This window comes from Gopherus evgoodei, chromosome 9 (assembly GCF_007399415.2).
Source record: "Gopherus evgoodei ecotype Sinaloan lineage chromosome 9, rGopEvg1_v1.p, whole genome shotgun sequence".
Lineage (NCBI taxonomy): Eukaryota > Metazoa > Chordata > Testudines > Testudinidae > Gopherus > Gopherus evgoodei.
In genome coordinates, this window is record NC_044330.1 from 24,084,806 (window position 1) to 24,112,207 (window position 27,402).

The following is a 27,402-nucleotide window of genomic DNA, read 5'->3' on the forward strand; positions in this document are numbered from 1 at the left end:
GATGGGCTGATAAAGAATGTATTTGCTTCCAGAAAATTTTAGGCACTTGCGACTACTTCCTCCAAAGTTACCTTATATTGATTCTTATTATAGTCCATAAAGTTAGAAGGTATTTTAATAAAGCCATATTAATATAGTCCAAAGTGCTTCATAATGTGCTTTCTACAAGGAGTCCAGCAACCTCATTACGTGCTCAGTAATGGGTCATGCACAGCTTGAGACAAAAGAACCTTGCAATGAAAGAGAGAATGCTGGCCAGAAGACTAAAGCTAGCCCTCCAGTTTTCCAGAGCATCATGATATCTTTAACTTGCAGCTGGACAAGCAACAGAGACAGGCAGAAGACATCTCAATTTAATGACTCATTGGAAGTAGAGCAAGCACCCCTAAAATCTTGTCTACATTATGAAAATTACTGATTGCAAACAATGGAGGTCAGCAACAGGAGCAGATAAACTGATGCTGCACATTAGTTAACTACATGTGTAGCCACGGACAAACTATTTCAGCAATTTAAGTACATTAGTGAAAAGAAAAAATATATATGAATAGCCAGCTAGCTGTATTTTACACAGTCAATAGATACCTCACACATGTTTTGAGCATAATCACAAAGGACCTTGAGTAAATTTCTGACATGTTCAAAACGCCAGAACTAAGGATGAAATTGTGAAATACATATATGAATATGAGAGGAGATCATGTACCCAACCGAGGACCCTACATTCCAAATTTCCATTTAACCTCTCAAGAAGAATCCAGAACCAGTAGACACCTTATGGAACACATTCAATACATGATCAGTTTTCTTCACTTTGAAGACAAATGTAAGAAAAATATGCTCAATATAGCTAGGTAGGTCAGGAGATTAGGGGTTTCATTAAACTTGTTTAATCAGAGACACAAATTGAAGTTTGGGAGTACGAAGCAGGGGACAATAAGGGCAGATCTACATTATGGGGTTAAGACAACGTAAGCATGCAACTCCAGCTATAAGAACAACATAGCGGGAATCGACGTACCTTAGGTAGACTTATTGCAGCGTCTACATGGCACTGGGTCGATGGAAGAAACTCTCCCATTGACTTACCTTATGCTTCTTGTTCCAGTGGAGTACCGGAGTCGATAGGAGAGTGATCGGCAGCTGATTTAGCGAGTCTTCACTAGACCTGCTAAATCGACCCCCAGAGGGTCAATTGCCACAGCGTCAATCCACCAGTAAGTGGACACAAGCCCTAAGAAACTGCCATCCCTTGAAACCGACAAAAACCTGATTGATAGGTACTGATTATTTAAAGCGAAAATACATTTGATTTAGTAAATTGTATTGGGCATTTCACTGACCCAGCCAGGGGTAGTACTGATGATATAGTTATACCACAAGTCATGGATGAAACCAAGCAGGCAGTTGTCTGATGATATAAAATGTGGGAAATTTTCACTATTATTGTACTCACAACAAAGAACAATATTTCCTTCTCCATCAGTTTTCCCTCTAATTTTTCTTCTTAAACTGTAGTCATTTTTATATGTTAGAAAATTATCATATTGAGTAGCTCATTTGTTTTAATTGATGAATATATATGTGTGTGTATGCAAAGCTAGCCAAAATGAAGGACTTTCCCAAACAATGGAAAAGTAAATAGTTATTTCATTTATATAAGAAGATTACGGCCAGGCACCAGAATTTTTAAATACTGTGCTTTTAGGAAAGCAAGTCGACACACCTATACCCAGATGTAACGCTGTCCTTGGGAGCCAAAAAAATCTTACCACATTATAGGTGAAACAGTGTTATATCAAACTTGCTTTGATCTGCCGGAGCACGCAGCCCCGCCCCCCGGAGCGCTGCCTTATCACGTTATATCCGAATTCATGTTATATCGGGTCGCATTATATGTTCAAAACTTTTATTTTCTTAAACATACCCAAACTCACACAATAAACATGTTAGTAGTTACGCAAGTCAAATAAAAACTGTAAAATTATAAGCACTATCAAATGTATTTACAAAAAGAGATTAAATGTAAGCTCAAGTACAGGGGTCACATATCTTCTGCAAGGATACTCAAACATCTAATATAAGCAATAAACTCAAGTGGAACACTTGCATGCATTTCCTTAATCTACTAGTTGCACCCAGCTCTGAAAAAGTATTATACATGTGTTTACATTTTTTGGAATGATATATAACCCGTTCTAAAAACTCAGTAATTTCATCCTTTGTTCAGTATTTGATATACAGCAGGTTAACAATAAAATGCTTCAATAATACATTAATAATCTACATTTAATTCAGCATTCTACCAATATGACCAACCAAAAAAACCTATGTAAATTGGAAGCACTGATATTGATATAGTTTTAGCCATTCCACTTATCACTTCTTTCATTAATTTGAAAATCTGCACTCAAATAGCATCCAAATCAAGGGCTCTCAAATTTTTCTATAGTCTGGGCCAATCTGACTCCATAAATTGCCTTGGGACAATCTCCCTTGCAATTCACAATCACATAAAACAAAAGTAGTCAGAAGAAACAAGCTGAACTATCATTAAGGGGGGAAATGGTAATATTTCCTTATTGAAGGTATCTCACTAACTGATTATACCTCCTTCACAAAGCTAAAACAAGATATAATATAGGCAGTTTAATTATCTGATGCCTGTAAAAGATAAATTTTCACGCCTTACCCACTAAAACGTCATGCCAAACACAACAACTTATGAAGATTGGACCATTTATGATGGCTTCTATTTCATTTCAATAGATAAAATAGCACATAAGCCATAATATATTCTGACCCCTCTAACACAATGTGTGTCACATGTCCCCATAACCAAAACTACAACTGAAACTCAACAGCCCATATTATTCTAATAGAACTCAAGTTTCAATACTGCCACCTTCATAAATTGGTCTCACATTGTGTCTGGGCTGGCCCTTGGTGGTCAGAGAGAGAACAAAGGGAAGACAACTTCCTTGATCCCTTGCAGTTCAACAATGTGTCCATAAAATGGATGAGGATGAGCTGATGATCCCACAGTTTTGCTGTGGTAGCTGTTATAGAAACCATATAAACTGGCCTCCTCATTCACTAATGTCACCGATGACCATAACTACTGATGGCCAAGGGACAGGATGTGGTTGCAATAGTGTCACCCCAGCTTGCTGCCCTGATTGACAGTCACCATTAAAAAAGTTTGCCTTCCCAGGATTACAAGAACAAACATAGGCAAAAGAGGTAGGGCTTCCAACCCCCCACCCATGACCAACTTTCTTATGAATACTTTTGTCCATTTATTCCAAAACTTTCCTTCTGGCAAAGGAATAAAAGAAATTTGAGGTTGATAGGTTCAGTTTTGGCAAAATGCTTGTGATAAGATAATCTGGACTCCCAACACCCAATTCTATCTTTACGTATGTAATTGGGGAGGGATTCAAATAGCTCCTCACTTCAATGAGAATAAATGGAACGTTTGGAAACAGTGTGAACTACACTGCAACCTATACTTTTACTCATCTTTATTAGAAAAAAAATTACACAATTACATTTGATTGCAGTTTTGATTCAGTTATTATTGAATAACGTTGAACATTCTCCCCAAAGCTTTGCCACTTTAAATAATTTTCACTGAGGATTTTTCAGGCCAAAGTTTATAAGTGGGATACCAAAATTTGACTTCTGATTAGCAAGAAAAGAGCAATAAGCTTCCCAATGAATTACTGCAAAACTGAAACAAAGTTATTTTGTTAAAGAATTTTATCCAGATCGAAACCTTAGATTGATGGACCCAGTTGTCCTACTGAAGTTAAAAAATTAATTTAAGGATCCAATTCCAGGAAATCAACAGTCTGTCTACTGCTCACCTCACTGCAGCCACAATCTTGTCCTCTTCAGCGCCACCTGGATTATTCTTACACATGCTTGTATAAGCACTTACCAAATCATGCTATGCAGAAATAAGCAGGCTGGATCAATAATATTACAAATATCTAAACTACAGCCTCAGAATAAACATCAGACAAAAGCAAGTTATTTAGTTATTTTTCCAAAATTAACCAAATTTGGGAAGGGAGCATCTCGTCATCTAGATAGAACAATACAGGGTTATGGTAGATATTATCTCTGCTCAAACTTTACAGCCCTTTCTTTCATATACTTCTTTAAAATAGCAAAATTAACCTCTAATCTACACTGACTTCTCAAGTTCCTGCATATCTATGGAAAGAACAGTGAAAGATCACTAAATTAAGACGTTGACCATACCGCTCAGTTTATTAGGAGAACCACATGGTTTGAGGATTTAAAAAGGAAAAGTACACTTCACTTAGTACAAATGTTGCCTAGACAGTTGATGGCCACATAAATAAAAAGTAATATTGAATATGTTTTCATTCACCATAGTAATGAATTTATTTTGATTTGTCATTACACTTACCCATGCTTGGTGGTATACAACTCCTTGTCTTTCCCTCTGCTCCTCTCCTTCTCTTTTATTTTTTCTTTATCTCTGCCTTTACGCCGTTCTCTTTCACGAGATCTGCTATGAGTTCTTCTATGACTGGATCTTTCACTGCTTCGACTATAGGAACGTTGATGTGGTCTTGATCGTGACCTATGCAAAACATACAATATTCAAACTTAGCAATTACAATTTTTTAATTAACATTGCACATCAAATTTCTCATATTCAGTCCAGCTGTTTTGTCCATAATCTTCGCTCAATTAAAATAAAAGAACATGCCTGACAAAACAAAGGATAAATTAAAAAGGAATCAATTGTTGATAAAGTATGAAAATGACTGTTAAAACATGAGACCATCCTACTCAACGTACCTGCTCCATAATATTAAACAATGAAAAGGTCAATACAGTGCTCAAGAATGAGCTGAATTGTATTTCTTCTTGTACATCAGAATGATTTCCTAAATTCCAATCAGTTACACCTGTGCAAACCCACTGATGTTAAAAGGGTTGACCAGGTGTCACAGAGTTTAACAAGTATCAGAGGGGTAGCCGTGTTAGTCTGGATCTGTAAAAGCAGCAAAGGGTCCTGTGGCACCTTATAGACTAACAGATGTTTTTGAGTATGAGCTTTCGTGGGTGAATACCCACTTCGTCAGATGCATGCACCCACGAAAGCTCATGCTCCAAAACGTCTGTTAGTCTATAAGGTGCCACAGGACACAGAGTTTAACAACAAATTAAAGGGCAGACTTTACTACTGGTGGTGATGTCCCAGAATAACACAGCCAGTTTTGTGTCTTGTGTCTGAGAACCCAGACTGAGCACAGAGGGCTGACAGTTATGTGCGATGACAGAATAAATTTTCTTTAGAGTAGAACTACACTTTAAAGAAAAGCCTGCAAACGTAGGCCCCAATCCTACCCGTGACTCCACACAAGGGTACTTGCACAGTCACTTGCAGGTTCAGGATCTTAGTTGCTATGTATAATATTCTGTTTTCGCTTTCACCTCCATAATAAAGTGTATAGTAATACTGGAATAGTCAACTAGAAAATAAGTTATCTTTACAACACACATCTGTTGTTAAGAATCAGAACCAAAATAATTCTCATGATTTAATTCCATATTTCTTATATGCAAAGAATTTTTTAAATATTGTATTTATTATGTCAGGTATATCACGTGCATACGTTGACGGTATAGCACATTTAAGAAAAACAGGAATTCAAGTTCCCATGCATTTCTGCTGCCATGTACACCTACTTAAATATCTCACAACTGGAAACAAAAATTTATTGAGTGCTTTTTTTATAATATACAACTGTTTCATTTTATATAATACTTTTCGTCCTGTAGAATTAAAAGTCCTTTAAAAACAAAAGATCACTTAATCTACCTCTGGCGTGAAGTACAGCAACTGTTTAATAGCACAAAGCAACACGGCCGGCAAGGAAGTGAATACTCTATCCAGAAAAATGACAAAGGAAATGTGGAAAATATTATTTCAAATTTGGAATTAGTCCAGTATACTGGGAGTAACATACTTATCCTTGCCATTGAATCTTTTCAACTTTCACAAGATATCAGAATCTCAGATATACACCCCTTCCAAAAGGTGGCATCTCTAGCAGCATAATCACAGTCCTAGGTCACTGTATCAGTACTAATTCAAAGGTCAAATAATCATCAACACTGTGCTGAATTGCTATAAGGATATTAAGAAGGCTTGACTTACAGGAAAAAAAATATTCAGAATTTGCCAACCAAAAATGGGATCTGATAAAGCCAAGACATCAGGCTTACACATCATTGCCTTTAAGATACTCTCACTCAAAAATGTAGCCTTGAACTTAATGAAAATCACAGGTAATGCTAAAACTAACTCCTTCACAGAGTCATAGAAATTAAACATGGAAGAGACGTGCCACCTAGTTCATGCTCTAAATAGGTGTCTTCCGCAGTACTTTGTTCAGTACAGTTTGAATTGACTCATTGGTTTCTCTAACGCAAAATGTGACCTGTTTGACTAGGGATCCCTCCCATTTTGGGGCCCACCACACGAAACAATAGCCAAAGAATCAAATGCTCTGGCTATTTCTAGAGGGCTCACCTTTCTGGCCCCAACTTAACTGGCAACTCTGTTCTTGCACCCACAATTTTATATGTGCAAGTAATTGCAATTGCAATTTAAGTCAGTTAGATGTTTAGGTCTGTACTGGGCCTAGTCCTATTCAACATTTTCATAAATGATCTGGAAAAGGGGGTAAACAGTGAGGTGGCAATATTTGCAGATGATACAAAACTACTCAAGATAGTTAAGTCCCAGGCAGACTGAGAAGAGCTACAAAAGGATCTTTCAAAACTGGGTGACTGGACAACAAAATGGCAGATGAAACTCAATGCTGATAAATGCAAAGTAACACACATTGGAAAACATAATCCCAACTACACAAATAAAATGATGGGGTCTAAATCAGCTGTTACCAAGAAAAAGATCATGGAGTCATTGTGGATGGTTCTCTGAAAACATCCACTCAATGTGCAGCAGCAGTCAAAAAAGTGAACAGAATGTTGGGAATCATTTAGAAAGGGCTAGATAATAAGACAGAAAATATCATATTGCCTCTATATAAATCTACAGTACGCCCACATCTTGAATACTGTGTGCAGATGTGGTCAATTCATCTCAAAAAAGATATATTGGACTTGGAAAAGGTTCAGAAAGGGGCAACAAATATTATTAAGGGCACAGAATGGCTGCCGTATGAGAAGAGATTAATAAGACGGACTTTTCAGCTTGAAAAAGAGACAACTTAAGTAGGGAATACAATAGAGGTCTATAAAATCATAACTGGTGTGGAGAATTAAATAAGGAAGTGCTATTTACTCCTTCACATAACACAAGAATTAGGGGCCATCAAATGAAATTAATAAGCAACAGGTTTAAAAACAAACAAAAGGAAGTATTTTTTCACACAATGCAGTCAACCTCTGGAACTTCTTCTCAGAGGATGTTGTGAAGACCAAGACTATAACAGAGTTCATGGAAGATAGGTCCATCAATGGCTATTAGCTAGGATGGGCAGGGACGGTGTCACTAGCCTCTGTTTTCCAGATGCTGTAAATGGGCGACAGGAAATGGATCATTTGATGATCACTTGTTCTGTTCATTCCCTCTGGGGCAGCTGGCATTGGCCACTGTCTGCAGACAGGATACTGGGCTACATGGACCTTTGGCCTAACCCAGTATGGTCGTTTTTATGCTTCACACTTATAATGTAGGACACAGGAGGCAGCTATAACCATTGGAATGTTTTTTCTCACTGAGATCCAATCTTGTAAGTAAACAACACCAAGACACATTAAACTGTCATTCTGCATCTGCTGATCCTTTACTTGAAGAGCTTGGTGCTATTGAGGTAGCCAGTGTACAGCTTCATGAGCCATGAGAGCAAGGAGTAGGCAGGGTCTCCCAGCATCACTGTTGTCATTTCAACATCCCCAATAGTAATTCACCAGTCGGGAAAGAAAGTCCCTGCTTGCAGCTTTCTCAACAGTCCTGTGTTCTTAAAGATTCACGTCATGTACCTTCACTGACCAGCCCATACTGATGTCAGTAAAGCATCCCCAGTGATCCACCAGTGCTTGCATTGCCATAGAAAAGTAGCCCTTTCTGTTGACATGCTCTGTGGTAGGGTGATCTGGTGCTAAAATAAGGATATGCATACCATCTATCTCCCCACTGCAGTCTGGGAGCCCCATTGCTGCAAAACTATCCATTATGTCTTGCATATTGCACAGAGTCACAGCTCTGCATAGTCCCGCACACTTGTATGGACTACGCATGACAACACCTCCCACCCACCACCCCCACAGTGGATTTCCCAACTCCAAATTGACTCCCAACTGAAAGGTAGCAATCTGGCATTGCAAGTTTCCACAGTGCAACTGCAACTCACTTTGCAACTGTCAGTGTGGCTCTCATTTTGGTGTCCCTGTGCTGGAAGTCTGCGTTGAGTTCAGCACACAGATCCAGCAATGTGTCCTTGCACGTCCAAAAGGTCTGCAGCCACTGCTCATCATCCCAAACCTGCAAGCCAATGCAATCCCACCACTCAGTGCTTGTTTCTCAAGCCCAGAACTGGCACATCACCATCTCCATGAATGCCTCCAACAACCCTGAATTGTTTCTATGTCCCACAGCAATCCAGCCACCAAGGAATCCTCATGTTCCCCGCGGCTCCTCTTACAGGTCTGCAAATACTACAGGATCACATGCCATGTGCTTGCAATGCTCATAGTGCAGAGCTGTGCATGCTCCATGCTTATGGCAGACAGCAAGGAGGGACATGTGGGTTTGTGTGGATTTTTGAAAACAATAATTGAAATATTATGGGATGCAGATGAAATTACGGGACAAAGAACACTGCATTATTGGATGTTGATCCCATGCTCCCAGTCATCTCTGTGCAATTCATTGCAGCCCCATCAGGCACTGCAAACACTTCCCAAAACACCCTGTGCTGGGTGGTGGTGAGCTGCACAGTGAGATACCCACCCACGGTGCACTACATTCTGCATCAATACAAACACTCCTGGTGAATACGCACAGCACCGACATGAGGAGCCACATGTTCACCCACACACAAGCAATATAATGGCTATTCTGGCTGTATACCGACATAGCTCAGGTCGACATAATTTTGTAGTGTAGACATGACTTAAGAAGATAGAATGGACTGTCCATAAGATGAATGGGGTGAGGGTGTGAAAAAATTAGAAAAGGGAGAAGCAAAAGAGGCCAAGTGCCCTGTTAGGAAAAAGGAACCAAGGATAAAGGAAGAAAAAAGTATCCCTTAGAGGAATTAATAGTCAGGAGAAGGTAAAGCACTTTAAACAGGAAAGTTAATGAGAATAAGATCAGAGATAAAGTTGATATATTGAGAGAATGGTTATGTAAATGAAGTCAAATCGAAGTAACTAGATGTAATAAGGAAGAGAAAGGTGTTCAGACTCTCTGGTGACAGGCACAATATAAAACCCTTAGAAAACTAGAAAGTAAAGGAACGATAGAAAAGTATTTAAAGAAGATAGGAAAAAACTGTACATTTTTAAAGTTATAAAGTTAGTTACATTAAGCTGCCACATGAGGCAAAAACTACCATTTTTTTTACTGGACATCAGCATTATCATCAGCGATAACTATTAGCATTTCTTGTGAGACAGCTGATCTACATACTCATAGATGTGAGATATTATTTCTATTACCTGGACAGGTTTTGCTCTATTCAGCAAACAACTAATGTTTTTGTTTTGCTCTATTCAGCAAACAACTAATTTGCTGCTCATCTAATTGCGAATTGTTTTAAAATCAAAGAATCATGGGTAATAGATGTTCATCTTATGTCATGGACGGCGGGTGACCCGCCAACTCAGGGAGGCTAGCCCCCAGCCAATCCTGCCCCCCTCCTCTCACCAGACCCCAGAGCCCCCTTCCCCATCCCAAGCACCGGGCAGGCAGCATGCACCAACTCCCCGCCCCCAAGCACCGGGAGGGCAGGCCCAGTGCCGCCAGACACCCACCCCCCAGCGCTGGGCGGCCCCAGCGACCCCAAGTCCCAGCCACAGGCCTGCCGCAGCCACCGTAGTCCTAGCACATTTCCCTGAAGAGAAGCAGCCGGCCTACCCGGGTTGGGGCCAAGAAGGAAGGGCAAGCAGCAAGGGAATCTGGGAGGAGCCTGGGCAGGGCTATGCTGGGCTGTTAGGAGAGGCACAGCCTTCCCCAGCCTATGATATGCACCAACCATGCTTGATGTCATTTAATCAGATTGAATAGCACCTGACTTGGTCAGTAGTTGAACTGGATTCCACACAAAGAACAGCATTTGATGAGCAGAAAGGGTTTTACAGATACAGCTGATAGCATCACCTTTCAGATAAAACAGAAGCAAAACCCTGATCACTTCTGGTAATTACAAATAATATTATAATATTACAAAAACCCCATTATCTTGGATAAAACAAAATTTCAATAAGTTACACTAGTACAATCTAAAGTTCCAATAAAAACAGGCAGCGTTCACAAATGACTCCGAACATACGCTCTGTTCAAAGATGAAAGTTAACCCCTTTCTGGGGTTTGGTTTTATTGGTAAATATTCCTACCTCTTATACTTCAGACTAAGTTTTCCCCCTAAAATTTGGCGGTTCCTAAGGTTTTCCCTGAAAGACTACAATGTCCCAGACTCCAAATAATCTCCTCTATCCCTGAAGGAAACTCCAACCTCTCATATTCTGGTTGAGGATCATTAAATCCACTTGCTAGTATAACTCAGCAGTAAATCCTCTATGCCTTTATGCAGGGTTCAAACTTCTGATGACAAAATCATTCAAAAGAGGAGTCTTGCATCTAAACATAATGCCTTAAAGTATACATCTAAATTATTTTAATTAAATTTTTGAAAAGATAGCCTTCATATCCTGTGATTATGTTAGAAAGACTATCACAATGCCTTCAAAGGAATAGATTTAAGGTTGCATAGGTAATAGTAAATCTAGTATTTCCTAATTTTTGAGTGCTTGACTTTGCAATCTAAACAAAATTCTTTTAACATAGTTTTTGGTACGTACTTTCCTTTTTTTTAATTAAAAAAAGGGGGGGGAGAATACAAATCTACTGTGTGTAAGTGTAATAATCCCCACCCCATAACACATCAGCATCAGGATTTGAAGCCTGAACCTTCAGCATTGCCTTTTACCACTTGAGCTACGGGACTAGCTACATTAGATACTACGAAAAGGTTGAAATCTCAAAGTAGGGGATGGGCTACTCATTAGGAACATATGGTGAGTTGGGGGATGGAAAGTGTGGCCAGGGGTTCAGCTCAACTACGAAAAAATCCCTACAATTACAGCTGTCTGGCAGCTTCCAGACATCCCAATATAGTATGTGGTACTGATACTGCTTTAGGGCAGCATCAGCCTGAAGCTCCTTAGAATGTTTGTGGTCAGTTATTTTGGTATGTTGCCAAAATTCAGCCAAGGAATGCAAGTAAGAGAAATAGTTCATAACTCAATTAAATCTGGATGGCATTTCATGGGACAAAAAAAGGACAAATCACTAGCATCAGGACTTTGTTCCTGCCAAATGTCAAAGGCCTGCTGCAACAACAGAGGGGATAGAGCCTCCCAAAGAAAGGCTACAAGAATCTCTTACAATGGAAGGTGTTAGACAACCTAAATATAGGAGGCCTTTACTGGTTCTTCCTGTAATAGTATGCTACTGTGCCAGACGGAGTGCCATCAGCCTCTTGGGAACTGTACATATCCAGTATAACTTTATAAAAAAAAAAAGTGAATTGTTTTTAAAAAATGGTTGATTAGTTTCCTACTTTGGTTAAAAGTCCAAAATCCTATGAAATTAAGCTTTGGAATCCAACAGTATACTAAGTGAGAGACACATGGCAATTTTGTCCAATATCCTTGAGACACCTTATTGAATTAAGTTTAAGTATCTTTGAGGCCCACTGTATTAAGAGAATAGTTTATATATTACTGTGGGACGGGATTTTACATAGCCTCTGGAGAGAGAATGTAACAGATATAAAGACCAGAGGGTTCAAATAACTATACTGAACAACATGCCAGACAACAATGGACAAGTAAAAGTGTTAAGTGGTTTTCCTGGGGAATTTCGAGAGGGTGGAGTATGCAAATGTAGTTTTGCAAAAATCCAGCCTTTTCACGCTACGCCCTAAGAAGAGGGTTGCCATCAGCTGATCACTTGCTACGTAACGCTAAGATCAAAGGCCCAAACTGTATAAGAGAAAGATTGAACTAGTCACGGTTGTTCTGGTTCTAAAACTGAGACAGTTATGAACTTGTAACCATGGAGAAATCTCAACTGTGGATGTTGAAGGACTGACCCACCAGAGCCCAAGACTGGAGTTGCACTGACCTTTTGTAAGCTTTTCAGCACGTGTGTAGGTTCAATTATTGTTTTTAACTTATTTTTTCTGTAATGCTTTCACCTCAAGATAGGGTGACCACCCATTCTGCTTTTAATGGGACAGTCCTGTATTTAAGCCCACTTTTTTTTTTAAAAATGGGCAAATAGTCCCGTATTTTCCACTCCCCCTGCTGATCAGTCAGCCATCAACACAGCCCCAGCCCCATCTTGTTTGTGGCTGGCAGGTAAGTGAGGGCAAGTGGTGGCTAGTCAGTAAGAGCATGTGGTGGCCTCAGGTCAGGCGGAGAGGGAATGTCAGGTAGGAGAAGAGGAAGCCCTGGTGGGGGCAAGGGGTGTGTGACACCCTCTCCATGTTAACCTAAAGCATGGGTTCTCAACAGGGGTCCGCAAGCCATTTCAGGGGGCCACTGGGCACTGATTCTGAAACTCAGAGCCTAAGCCCAAGTGCCCTGATCCTCGGCACCTGCCGTGGGGCTGAAAAGCCGATCCTCAGGTTCCCCTTCCCCCCACTGAAGCTGGGAGCTGTGGGGCTGAAGCCCCAGTCCACATTGTCCCCCCCAGGGCTAAAGCCAGGAGTGGTAGGGCTGAATCCTGGATACTCAGTGCTCCCTGTGGGGCAGAAGCCCCGTGAGCCCATGGGCAGAGTTGGGGGACACCTGGGATGTTGTCCAATCCCTAAACTGCAGTGCAAGCACAGAGCAGTCCCAGGTAGCAGCTCCACACACCCCCAACACACCTCCTCCTCTCCCCAGCCAGTTCGGAGGCAGGAAGCCAGAGCTGGGCAGTGCAGGGCAGCTGCTACCCTGGCTAATGGTGTTCCCTCCTCTCTTACTGCTGCTGGTGCAGGGGGTTGAAGCTGCTCCTCAACTCCCAGTCCCCTTTTCTCATGCAGCTGGTAAGAGCCACAGAGGTCAGGGGCCCATCTCCATGGCTGGTAGAGCCCTCAGGGAACAGGGACCGCAAGGGAGCCCTCCTGGTAGAGAGCCTCTAGCTACCTCTTCCCTGCACCCTGAGCTACCCCCCTGCCCGCACATAACCCTTAGCTACCCCCTGCCCACACCCTATGTTACCCCCCACCCACAGAGCCCCTAGCTACTGCACCCTGAACTACCCCGCTGCCCTCATACAGCCCCTAGCTAGCCCGCTGCCCACACCCTGAGCTGTTTTCAAACTTTTTGAGCTGAGTTCCCCACCTCTGAGTTATAATATTTGGTTGCACCTTCCCCTCCCCCTTCTTCTCCCCCCCCCCAGGCCACAACCAAGAGAGGCTGGGTGGCCTGCTGACGTGAATCGGGAGGTGGAGGGGGCACTCCCTTCCCAGACCTGCCATGTGGAGCTAGCTTGAGCCCCACTGGCCTCTGCTCCCAACATAGAAGTCATACTACACCTATGCCCGAGGCCCCCGGGCCCCGACCCCCAAACTCCCCTTCCCCTTTGGACCCTGGAGTTTTTTTATAGCATGTTGAGGCGGGGCTACTGCACAGCTCTGATTGATTGCTGTTGAACTCATTTGAATATAAGCAATTTTACCAGGTATCCTGTATTCAACATAGGGAAATATAGTCACCTTACCTCATGAATAAATGAACTTGCTTATAAAAAGCTGCATGGTATCTTTTAATTCTGGCAATTAAACTGTTTACAGCCTCTGGAGAGAAAGCAAAGTGCAGATGCTAGCCTGTGTAGGTGGTTTGGTTTGCAGAGAATAGCACAGTGTATGCAGGGAACTGTGCAGCCTGGAAATCCCATCATCAGGAGAGAGAGAGAGAGAGATGCAGGTCTCTACCCAAAAAAGAGGTGACTGCTGAAGAGCACGTTGTCTAGAGTGAGCGGCTTCCAGGGACCATGGAGGAGGAATACAAGTGCACTGGTCCTGAACTGACACCTCTCAGTAAGAATCTATTGTTTCTTTCTCAATGCCCCTTATTAAATTTAACTCTTTGATATGGTCTTCAGAGTGGTATGCTGAGGTTTAGAAGTTTAAGAAGGCATGAAAATTAAAATCCACTAAATTCATTAGACGAGTTGTGCTAATTATTGTATTTAAAAAAACCATATATTCCCATCTGCAGCCTAGTAAAGCACACCTATATTTTACTCACATTCTATTTAATGACCTACATTACTGAAGTTAGCTTAAATAAAAATGTAAATTTATGAAATGCATCCTTTTTTCCACATAGGAACAGGTTTTATAGCTTTAAGAAGCCATCTGAGCCAAGAAAAAAAGAAAATCTATATATAACGATTACTGAAGATGAAGTTTTCCAAAATATTTTAAACACATTGTTATTGCTTAATTTTCTGAAATCAGATAAAAATTGCTTATCATTTGAACAATAAAGCCACTTTTTAATAATGCTATTTTGTGTATTGTAACAAAAATTTAAAGCTGCCATTTATTAATATTAAGGTAAAATACCAAAATGTTAAAAACTACAGAAACTATGGGTGGCAAGGGTGGAAGGGGAAGTCAAGATTGAGTGTAGACTGCCAACCTCCCCCTCCCATCCCCCGAAAAACCATAACCACCCAACACCCACCCACTATGCCAAAGGTTAAGTCATTTAGTCAAGTTCAAAGATCTTCAAAGAGTGCTTAGATCCAGATAAGCCCATATGTTACCAAAATTCTGTGAAAAAGCTATTACTTTCCAATCTGCTTTTCATGTCTACATTACAGAATACACAGATGCTTAGCATCACTCAATATCCCTACATTCTCACACCAGATAATCAAGGGTCACCAATAACTTTCCTATCTAAAATCCTAAGAAATGTCTTTATTCCATCAACACTTAGTCCAATTGTAAAAACCGAAAGTATCCATAAAAGCCCATTCAGTTACTGCACAATAAGTGTTAATTTGCTAATTTCTTCACAGGTAATCAATTAAAATGTAAAATATTGGACAAAATTAGTTGCACTAAATTTAACAGCTGCTCCATAAGCATAATTAGTTTCACAAGGACCATATGTATTCTGAACAGAGACAGAGTTGAAACAAATAAGCAGATTTTAAAACAAGTTTGAGGAAATCTGCATTTAATTAGCAGGTGGGCACTACAACTGCATAATGTTTTTATACATTTATATTTATGAAGTGACAGAAGATCTAAAGGCTTTTTAAAATGGCGTTTATTGTTTGAATGGGAACTGTTTTGCTGCATGCTAAAGTGATTTAAATCCTTATAGCTCTTCTTTGAAAAAATCATAAATGGTGAAAGAAAACATGTGGAAAACTGTAAAACTAGAAAGAATTTGCGACAAAAAACAGATACACATACCATAACCAAAAGGAAACTACACTTAATTAAATGTACACTACATCTGGAATATCAGCCTAATAAAACGTGAAACTATTAATTTTCATTGTTCCAAAGGAAATGAGGTCAGTGTTGTTTAGTATTTCCCCAATTATGTTGCACTAAAGCATTGGACTATATCTTTTAGGTACAATCTAATCTTCTCAAAACATTACAATTTGAAAACAGTCACCAGGATGTACTTTAAGAAATGGAAAGGAGGACTAAGGGACTTTATTAAAAAAAAAAAAAAAAAAGGGAGAGTGCAAGCACTCAAGTACAAGAAAATGAGCACTGTTCCAGTGAAGGCAAGTGTTGGGTACAAATGACCTATCTGGCAAATAACAGGCACCACCCAACTGAAAGTTTCTAAGATGTCAAGTTCTTTACTGACACTCTTTATAATAGTCTTTCAGCTGATAACAATCCCTGCTAACTTCTTATAAGCCCAACAACAACAAAAATCAAACTTGTCCTTAACATTTCAGATAGACATAAAAAGGAAAACAGTCACTATTGGAAAGAGCAACATGATGAAAACAAATGCATGGTGGCAAACTACACTACCCACTAACTTTCATATTCAGAATACAGACATTGTCTAAACCCTGGTACAACTGATTAAAGCGAATTGAAGCACTCTGTTAAAGTATATTAAAAAGGGCTTTTTTATTGAACTATCACTAGCGAGGAAAAAAGACTTCACAGGATGAGTTCTTAAAGAATCAAAACTATGGTTTCAAGCACCATAAATCCACTGTTGTTCACAGTGAGGACGTTAATAAATAATAAATTGTAAGACAGTATTACTAAGTGCAGACATGCTCCATGCTGTACAAGGCTCAAAGTCAAGGTAATTAGATGCATACAATCTAAAAATACACAGAGTTTAGTAAGAATACTCAGGAAGATCTAGGGGAGAGTTATAAAACTGTTTTTAAATAAAATGAGAGTGGAGAAAATATATTTACATAATCATTTAAAAGGTAGAAGACATGGTTTTTAAGGATTTTAAAGGAGAGTTGGAAGCCTAGTGTACTGTGGTAAAGAAGGTTATTCAATGCACAGGGTTTAGACATGGTAGAAGGCAGAAATATAAGATGGAGAGGAGAAAAGAGGACCGGTGAAGTGACATTATTGGTGGAGAAAAGTGAGATGAATAATAAACAGAAGCAGAAACAGAAGCACAGACAGAGCTGTGCAGAGTTGGGAAAATTAAGGATATGAATTCATTCACTAGATATGCAGCCTGAACTTCTGCATCCCAGTATTAAGCAGTCCTTCAGTTATAAACCAGTACAAGCGCATAATTAACACATTTAGGAAAGAAAATATTTTATTTTCAAGCTTTCAAGGTGTTATTACAAAAAATGAAATATTTATTTTGAAAATTATGAAGTCTTCTCAGTGAACTGGACCAGAAAATGGCAGGATAGCAGGGTATGTAGGAAGATGTTGCTTTTAGCTTTATTGTGTTTATTCATTTGTTTTCCTTCTGTCACAAATTCCATATCTCCAGACTCTGACCTTCCAGTCCACCTACCCTCACTTGTGAAGAGGCCCAAACCACACTTGTGTTTGCTGCAATACCATCAATGCATAGAAGAGATTGCTTAGAAAATCTGAGAGGCTCCGGTGCCAAAAATATATTGATGATACATCTCCTGCTCAGTACATACAGGCAATGCCATTTGACAAAGGTGTCAGATAAACGGCAAGAGACCAACATCTGAATGAAGAGCAATTGGTTCAAGTTAAACCAAGCATCACATATGGCTTACTTGGCTTCAGCTTCCATTAGCTGCTCTTCATCCAGATGCTGATCTCTTGCAGTGTTTGTTACTGCATTCCTTGCCTATAGAATGTCCAACCAGGGGAGAGAACTGAGTCATTTTCAGAGCACTTTGCCATTGGGCCTTCACAAAATAATTGAAAATAGAAAACAAATAACAGAGGCAAAGAGAGAGAGAGAAAGCAAAGGTTCTGAATTTAGGAAAGGAAGAATGCAGGCAACGGCAGATAAGTTTATGTAAATTTTAATTACTGAATTTAGCCCCCCTACACTATGGTGAAGAGAGCCCTAGAAATAAGGTAAGACCTATTGACTAGAAATACTATATATGAAAGATTACTTTAGGTGATTTCTCTTGCACAAGCTAAGGATGCCCACTGGCATCCAGACCAGAAGTACACTCTTAAGCTGATCAGCAGCAAACAAGTTGCTGAAAGCCTTCAGGATAATGCCCTTTTTAAAACACCTCACTTTCAGGAAGATAGATGTTTTAATGGGAAAAAGCCAATGTTGGCAGCAGGAAAAAGCAGTCAGATAGTGATTCGAATTCTCTTAGTCCATCCTAATTCCACACTGCAGACAGACCAGTATGAAAAAGTTAAACTGAAAACAAGTGTGTAGAATGCCATTTATGTTAAGCCTCCATAACATTCCCCACTTCACCAATCAAAAGAAGAAATAATAAAAACCTTCCAGAGGTCTGCCAGTTTTAAAATAAACCAGCTGGGCTGTAAACATCAGCTATCTAGCCTAAGGAACTCAAAGCCAAAAGCTTTTATCCAGGTTTTCAACAACAACTGAAGAGGGAAGAATAAAGCTAGCCATGCAACTGAATGTCAATGTAACTTGGCTTTCCTGGTCAGTTGGAGGTCTGAAAATCAGGGACCCTAGACTTGCAGAGTAATCCTTCCCATGCTGAAATGGAGTTCAGCTGCCTTTGCAGCACTACCCTCCATCCAGCTATGTTAGATCCACATGGAAGGAGTGTATGGAGAGTATGCAGACCAGTGGCATTGCTTGTGGGAGCACATTATCCCTGCCCCCAACACAACAGAGTTTGCAAGGAAATTTGTCTGGAGCTGTGTGCAAGGGGCTTTTCTGCTAAACCCGTTACAACCAAGAACCTCTCCCTCTCCTGGTTTAAGATTGGGATTCTGGGAGCAGATGTGGCCAGTGGAAGTATAATGAAGAATGCTGACAGGGATTGAGGAAGCAACTGTGTGGATAGCCCTGGCCTCCCATTGATCTCCTGGAATTTATGCAGAGTGCAAACAATCCATGACTTTCTAGGTGTCCTACACAAGCTATTCCTGAGGTGAACGGTAAACCCTTCCCATCCAACAGAATGAGGGGGAAACGCCCTAGTTCCAGTTTATTTTAGCTTCACCTTTCACAGAGGACTGTATTTGTCCTTGATACAACTGGTCCAAAGAATTCAAACCACTTTGGCCTTGTTTTCAGTTGGAAAAAAGCTGTGTTTTTACTTGAGTTAACTAACCCAGAGATAAAATGTTAGTGAAAACAAGACAGTCTGTAGCATTCACATGAGTTAGAAGATTGACTCAAGATGCTAACTTGTGTGAAAACAAACTTTTACATCTGGGTTAGTTAACAAGTTTTTTCCAGGTGAAGAAACAGCCTCTCTCAGGCAAACAACGCATCTTTCTTTCCTTAGAGACCATTTGAAAAAAGGAAATTTGTTATGAAAAAGCTATATTTAAATAATTTTATGAGACCAACAAAAGCTGGGATTTAAGTTTAAGTTGACAGTTTTTAAACTTATAAAACTATGTGGTCACACCAACAGGAGTCAGCATGCTCCCATGACTTTTAAGTAAAACAACTGACTCCCATTCACAGTAGTCTTGTCTAAAAGATCTTGACTTTAAAAATCCAAATATGTGGGGGAGGAATACAGAGAGAGGTACATGTACGCATGCGTGCACACACACACACTCCAGATGTATTACTGATTTTAAAAAGTTAACACAAAAATAACCCTGCATTAAACTATAGTTAGGGTTGCTAAGAGAAGCATTCCATAATCAGGTAATGAAAAGGTCAAGTTCACTGTAACTGTACCAATATATGCACTTAAATCAAAGAGGCTTCTCTAGTCCCCAGACTAGAGCAGTGGCAAGAGCGCAGCTGCACTGCCACAGAATGACTTGAGCAGGAAGTATTCCTCTCCCTCCAAGCCCAGCTGCAGAGCAACTTCCCAGTCTGGCTGCTTGGGCTATGCAGGGAGGTCAGAAAGCGGGCCTTTTTCCTAACTGTGTATTGTTTCAGTCTGTCTTTCCCTGCAGGAAAACAATTTTGCATCTGTACGTTCTTCATTTTTTTTTTAATTGAAAACAAATTCTGCATGAATTGAGTACGGCACCATTCTCGATTAGTGAATGGATGTGTCAAATCTTGTATTTAATTCATTTATTTATACACACTTATTCTATTCATGATAGAGTTCGAGTTTTATTTTTAAAAGCAAGTGTGTAATTTATTTGTAGACTATCAATAAATAAACCAATACTTTCGTGCACTTTTCTATTACAACATGCATATCTTAGTAGGCTGTACATCTGCTTTTACAGAAAAATCTGGATATAGCATACAGCAATGGAAAAAATAGAAGACTCGACTTGTCAAGTTCAGTTCTTCCAGAAGGGACCATTGTCAAGATAAGTCTCATTTCTGTCAAAGTTACAATTATTGTTAAGTTGAAAAGAAAAAGTTAGTTATGAAATATCAACCACAATTTCAAAATCTCTGGTTTACCAATATTGTGTAATTTAATTTCTTAATTTTCTTCAATTTGTTTGAAATATTGAGTATATTTTGTATGTAACAGTCCTATTAACATAAAAAAATGTTATATAAAAATTACAAGATACTAATTAAGGAATAGATAAAAGACAAATTTTGAGAACTTCAAATAACTTTTTCCTTTTCAGCAGATACATGCTATTATACGTAAATTGTTACAGTTTGATGTGCCGTTTAATAATTTTAAAACTATTTTATTGCTAAAAGAGAGCAATTAGCCATTCAAAAGTATAACACCTTACATTTTTACAGAGCTCACCATTCTCAAGGATCCTATCAGTGAAATGTTGCCTGCTTAAAGTGTTCAATGTACATATTTCACAGTGCACAGGGACACTGCATACAAGTTTAGGACCGGGAGTGAATATCATTGTTCCCTTATGCTCTCCATCTTCTTGTTGCATTCACTTGTTGTCTTATATTTTGATCTAAGCTCTTCAAGGCAGACACCTTTTAATTATTTTTTTTAATCTCTGCACAGTACCTAGAGCTTAATAGGAGCCGATTCACAAGTGGAGCTCCTAATCACTACCTCAATACAGTAATAATAGCCTTTACTTGAATTCACAGGGTAGGGTCACCAGATGCCCCAAATTTATAGGGACAGTCCCGATTTTTTAGTCTTGTTCTTATATTGGCTTCTATTACACCCCACCCCCATCTCGATTTTTCACAGTTGCTGTCTGGTCACCCTATCACAGGGAGATATTAAACAGCCCAATGAAATTACCTAAATTGGGTCAACAGAGTCAGACACCACTTGTTAACTGCTCTCACTAATGCAAGGACATGCATTCACATAATTTTGGCATCACTTTAAATTTAAACAGAATTCCAGGATGTACACGGAACTTGACAAAAAAATTCTGGATGTGGTTTGTTTTTCAACAGCGAAGCAGCCAGCACTAGCATTCAGTGATCCAAGGTGCTGTTTAAGCAAAGGATTTAAACACATATCTAAATTTAAGCATGCAAGTAGTCTCAATGAAGTCAGTGGGAGTATTCATATACTTGAAATTAGGTATGCGCTTAAATCCCTTACTGAACTGGTGCCCAAATTAGGTTTCAGAACTAACAGAATACTTGGATGAATGAAGAAAGTTTAGTGTCACTGTCTCTGCCTGAATGGCTACAGATTCAGCCTTTACACTACTGTCTTATCTTCACAACTGGTGAAGGTGGAAACAGTAACAAAAAGTGCTAGGTTTATGAAGCAATATGGAGAGGTCAAAACCATGACTTGCAAAATAAGTAGTTCAGGGGTTCTCAAACTGGGGGCTGAGACCTCTCAGAGGGTCTCGAAGTTATTATATGGGGGGAGGTCGCGAGCTGTCAACCTCCACCTCAAACTCTGCTTTGCCTCCAGCATTTCTAAAGGTGTTAAGTATATAAAAACGTGTTTTTAATTTATAAGGGGGGGTTGCACTCAGAGGCTTGCTATGTGAAAGGGGTCACCAGCACAAAAGTTTGAGAACCACTGGAGTCATTTAACATAGTATATAGTGAATTAAGCCACACTTTTACTATGGGAGCACTAGTTTTGCATTTTACAAAAACACCATGTACATTAAAAAAATGCCTGATAAACTGAAATGTTTTAATATTCTCCTTAATGAACAATGAACTCATTTGCTGTGCAGCCTGATGACAAACCAGCAGCTGCGGAGCTTATCTGTAGCACAAGCTAGTTTAGTGGAAGGTATCACCTATAATTATGTCTTTCCCAAACTCCAACTCTAATGACCAATTTAAAAACTCCAAGAAAAAAATTCTGAAAATTTCACTCAGTATTCTAGGACAGAAATGTTATTACTAAAACTGGAAGCATTGCATAAAAGATTTTTAAATTAAACAGTAAAACACAGAAGAGAAAACATTTCAAAAACAATCTCAACTACTTTTTTTAAATTAACAGATTAATCATTAGAATTGCATGTACTACGACTGTGCCTACATGACAATTTTAACTAAGGTTCATTTTACTAGCAAATATGCTTGCTTTACTGTTATCTTGTCCTTCACCTCTCCCCATCTCCATGTGTTTCATTTACCCGTTGTGTTCTGCTGTAGCCTAGACTGTAAAATCTTTGGGACAGAGAATGTATTTTGATTAGGGGTTTGTACAGCACCTAGCACATCAGGATGCTTGACTGAACATCTCAATTCCTACCCTAATGTAAGGCACTACTGTAATATAAATAACAGAAATTTACTCTATTAAATTCAACAGAACTTCAATTTTAAATGTAGTTGAAACCACTGCATATTATCTAGTCTGTTGTACTGTAATGCTGCAGAATCTAGACGCCCTGCCATAGGATTTAGGCTTCTTTCCTCAGAGTACCCAGGATCTTGCTCTATCTCACTGGTTGCTCTCCAGTATTCCCACCATTTAGACTGGTGTTTCTAGGTTGGAGAAGGGTAACAATACCCCTAGCTGACATCATAAACACAAACGGCCCATTCAGCTTGGTGGCAGCCTATTTTGACTTCATAGTCTGCAGCTGGACATACAGCCTGACATTTTTTCTATTGCTGCTGCTGTTGCTGTCATTCTGACTATAGTAATCACTTGTTGGCTGGTTCCATGGACAGGGCCTAGTGGAGGGGGCAGATGTTTGATTGTCCAGTGGTTTCCACTATTTCGTTGTTTGTTTGTTTCAGGAAAAGCAGTAAGTGAAAGCCATTTGTCCTTTGTGGGTGGCCTTTTCATTCCTGTGATGGTTTCAGTGATAGATGGGACATTATAGCAAGGATACGGAATGCTAATGGAGGCAAGAGCTGACAAGGTGGCCTGCTCTCAGGGATAAATGTAGGATAAGGGTGAGGTGGGCAAATGAAAGAGGGATGAAGGGCAATGGTAGGGTCCCAGCAAGGATGGCGGGGGGGAGAGATTGGAGAGATTGAAGAAGCAGGCTATAGCCATGTAGACCAGGGGAACAGAACTGTCGCAGCTGAAGAGGCAAACTGGACAGGTGCAGATATAAAGCTACAACACTTTTCCCCAAGCTAGAACTCATCGTCTCCTTTCTCAATGCAGAGGGAGTGCACAGATTGCCCTCCAGGTCCTGCATTTCCCCAAGATAATTTAGATTCTACTCCCAACACACATCTGGGGGAGTGGGGAGAAGGAACTGCTGATCCGCACCTGAAAGAAACCACTGCTCTAGTTTCACCGAGAACTAGGAGAAGAGATGCCCAATGAGAGCTTCCTACGCATGAATGTGATACTGAAAGAAAGGAGGGGTGTAGCTGGAAGGAGAGGCAGGAAGTGGAGCTCAGATAGGAGGAAGAAACAAAGAAGCTGAACAGTCAGTCAGGTACTGAGTTGTTTCTCCAGCTAAAAATGGAACCTTATTTGCTTTGACAACTATTAAATCTGCCTCTGACTGCTGTCTGTCCCAGTGTTGCCAACTGAGCAATTTTATCACAATTCTCACAAAATTTAGCTTTTTTTCTTAAAGCCCCAGCTTCTGCAATCAAATGATTAGAGCGAAAGTCAGGTCTATGGAGCCTGGGGCAACTGGCATTCCCACATCACCCCTGGGAGGCCACATTCCAGAAACACTGTGAGGATTAGGTGCAGTACCAAATGGCGCAGAGTGACACCACCAAATGGCGCAAAGCGACAGTATCCTCTGGCCTTCTTATTGGCCTGTACTTACTATTTAAGCCTGGAGGGTAACCCAGCGGCACAGGAGCCAGCAAACAGAGCTGAAAACGGGGGCGTTTGAGTGGGAATTTGCACGGGGAGTTTGGGGGGAAGACTAAGAGGCAGGCAGAGGAACAGAGACTACTGAAAGGAGTGTGTGGTGTTCTAGCAGTGTCTTGGTGCTTGCTGGGAGTCTGTTTTGCTGTGGTTGGTGGTGTTTTGGATTGCTTTGTGTTTCCCAGATTTACAGGATTTAGGTGGGATGCTTATGACAGACACAGAGGCAGCAATTGTAGTGACCCAAGCAGTGGAAGACACAATGAAGATGCCACAGCTTCCACATCCAGTCATGTACATGGTCCTGGAGGGGGTACCTGATAAAAGTTTCATCTGCATGAAGTGCTGCCTGATAGAGCTCATGGAAGAAAAGATCCAAGGACTGGAGATGCAGGTGGAAACTCTGGCGGAGTTTAAAGGGGGTTCGAGTGGATGATGGAGCAAAGACATGAGGAGTCTGAATGGAAAAGCTCAGACTTGCAGATGGAAGCAGGACCAAAGAACTCTGAGGGGACACTGCTGGGTGAAGAAAGTGGACGGTAGAAGCATGTGACTAAGAGAACCAGGCAGAGGAAAAGGCGGGCTAGTGAAGGAGAAATAAAGCTCAGGAACAGGTTTGCAGAGTTGGAAAATGAAGAAGGGGCACAGCAGGTGGTCGCTGAAACTGAGAGGGCAAGGAAGAAGAGAAGAGCACCTAGTCCTATAAGAAGAGGGGAAGAGTCAATGGAGATAACACCAAATATGAGCCCCAGGAGGATAGCAAAGGTGAATAGGAATCGAGAGGACTGGCAGCTAGAGGGAACAGGGTATAAACCAGAGAATCACACCATCACTAGGAAAAGGCAGGTCTACGTGATTGGGGATTCCTTACCGAGAAGAACAGACAGGCCTGTAACCAGAGCTAATCTAGAGAACAGAAAGGTGTGTTGTCTGCTGGTTACTAAGATACGGGATGTGTACCTGAGGCTGAAGAGGATCCTAACAGGAGCGGGAAAGAATCCACTGATTGTCCTTCATGTGGGAACGAATGATACAGCTAGATTCTCACTGGAACGTATCAAGGGAGACTATGCCAGGCTGGGGAAGACGTTTAAGGAAATCAAGGCTCAAGTGATCTTCAGTGGGATTCTGCCTGTTCGAAAAGGGCAACAAAGGTGTGACAAGATTATGACGATCAACAGATGGCTCAGGCAGTGGTGCTATAAGGAGGGCTTTGGGATGTAGGGCCACTGGGAGGCATTCATGGACAGAGGACTGTTCTCTCTCAGGATGGACTTCACCTGAGTAGGGAGGGAAATAGACCTCTAGGATGGAGGCTGGCACAACTGATTAAGAGAACTTTAAACTAGGAATTAGGGGGAGATGGTTGGGAGATGTCCAGGTTATCTCCACGCCGGATTTTAACTTTGAGAGGGAAGAAAACAAAGTCAGAAAGGATACAGCCGTGGGCAGGAGAACGGATATAGGGAGGAAGGGTTGTGTAGATACCATTCTAATAGGTCATACTGGTGGTAGAATGTCTGAGCCTAATTGGGTAAAGAATGTGAGCAAAGCCAAACAGCAAGAATTAAGATGTTTGTACACCAATGCAAGAAGCCGAGGGAACAAAATGGAGGAGCTAGAGTTACTTGTGCAGGAAGTGAAACCAGGTATTATAGGGATAACAGAAACATGGTGGAATAGTAGTCATGACTGGAGTACAGGTATTGAAGGCTATGTGCTGTTTAGGAAAGACAAAAATAAAGGCAAAAGGTGATGGAGTAGCATTGTATATCACTGATGAGGTAGACTGTAAAGAAACAAGAAGGGATGGAATAGATAAGACAGAGTCTGTCTGGGCAAAAATCACATTGGGGAAGAACGCTACTAGAGCTTCCTCTGAGATAGTGCTTGGGGTGTACTATAGACCACCGGGATCTGATTTGGATATGGATAGAGACCTTTTTTATGTTTTTAATGAAGTAAATATTAATGGGAATTGTGTGATCATGGGAGACTTTAACTTCCCAGATATAGACTGGAGGACAAGTGCTAGTAATAGTAATAGGGCTTAAGATTTTCCTAGATGCGACAGCTGATGGATTCCTTCACCAAGTAGTTGCTGAACCAACAAGAGGGGATGACATTTTAGATTTGGTTTTGGTGAGTAGTGTGATGGGGCAAGACTAGATGGCTATAGAAAAGTAGTGGGAGATAGATATATTAGCCCCAGGTTAAACAAATCCCTGGTACCAGGATAAGTAAATGGCAGCTGCTCCAGGTCAATTAAGACACCTGGGGCCAATTAAGAGCTTTCCAGAAGGCAGGGAGGATGCTAGGTTGATAGAGACACCTGAAGCCAATCAGGGGTTGGCTGAAACTAGTTAAAAGCCTCCCACAGTTAGTCAGGTAGGTGCAGATGTTAGGAGCTGTGAGAAGCTGTGCTGTTGGAGAGACTGAGCTGTACACACTGTATTAGACACAAGGAAGGAGGCCCTGAGGTAAAGGTAAAGTGGAGCTTGAGGAAGTGAGGGCTGCTGTGGGGAAGTAGCCCAGGGAATTGTACTGTCCTGTTCCTAAAAAGGTCAGCTACCATAGCTGATACTATTACGGTCCCTGGGCTGGAGCCCAGAGTAGAGTGTGGGCCCGGGCTCCTCCCCTTTGCCCCCGTGATTAATCACTGAGACTGGGAGAAAACAGAGACTGTACAAGGGAGGATAGATTCTCCTCACCTCCCTTGCTGGCTTATGATGAAAATGGCTCAGTAGACTGTGACCCTTGTCTCTAGAGAGAGAATGGTTAAGTGGAGGGTCACAGAGAGCCTCTGAGGCTAGAGAAATTCATCATGAAACGCAGGACCCACGGAGACAAGGGCAAAGCTTTGTCACAGTACTGAGGACCTCATAGAAGAAATGGTTGTAGAGGACAACCCTGGTTCAAGCGATCATGAGCTACTTCAGTTTAAACTAAATGGAAGAATAAACAAAAATAGATCTGTGGTTTTTTTTATTTCAAAAGGGTTAACTTAAAAAAATTAAAGAAATTAGTTAGGGAAGTGGATTGGACTGAAGAACTTGGGGATCTAAAGGTGGAGGAGGCCTGGAATTACTTCATGTCAAAGTTGCAGAAACTATCAGAAGCCTGCATCCCAAGAAAGGGGAAAAAATTCATAGGCAGGAGTTGTAGACCAAACTGGATGAGCAAGCATCTCATAGAAGAGAGCAGAAAGCCTACAAGGCGTGGAAGATGGGAGTGATCACCAAGGAAAGCTACCTTATTGAAGTCAGAACATGTAGGGATAAAGTGAGAAAGGCCAAAAGCCACGTAGAGTTGGACCTTGCAAAGGGAATTAAAAC

At 40.7% G+C, this 27,402-nt stretch overlaps 1 protein-coding gene across 1 annotated transcript in view; it reads right to left on the bottom strand.

The window, feature by feature from the left end:
• The window catches only part of RSRC1 (arginine and serine rich coiled-coil 1), a 349,528-nt gene that overhangs the window by 271,234 nt on the left and 50,892 nt on the right, over positions 1–27,402 (bottom strand). Inside the window, exon 4 of the mRNA XM_030574477.1 lies at positions 4,442–4,618. Within this exon, the coding sequence (XP_030430337.1) occupies positions 4,442–4,618 (177 nt within the window). The remainder of the gene's footprint in view (positions 1–4,441; positions 4,619–27,402) is intronic.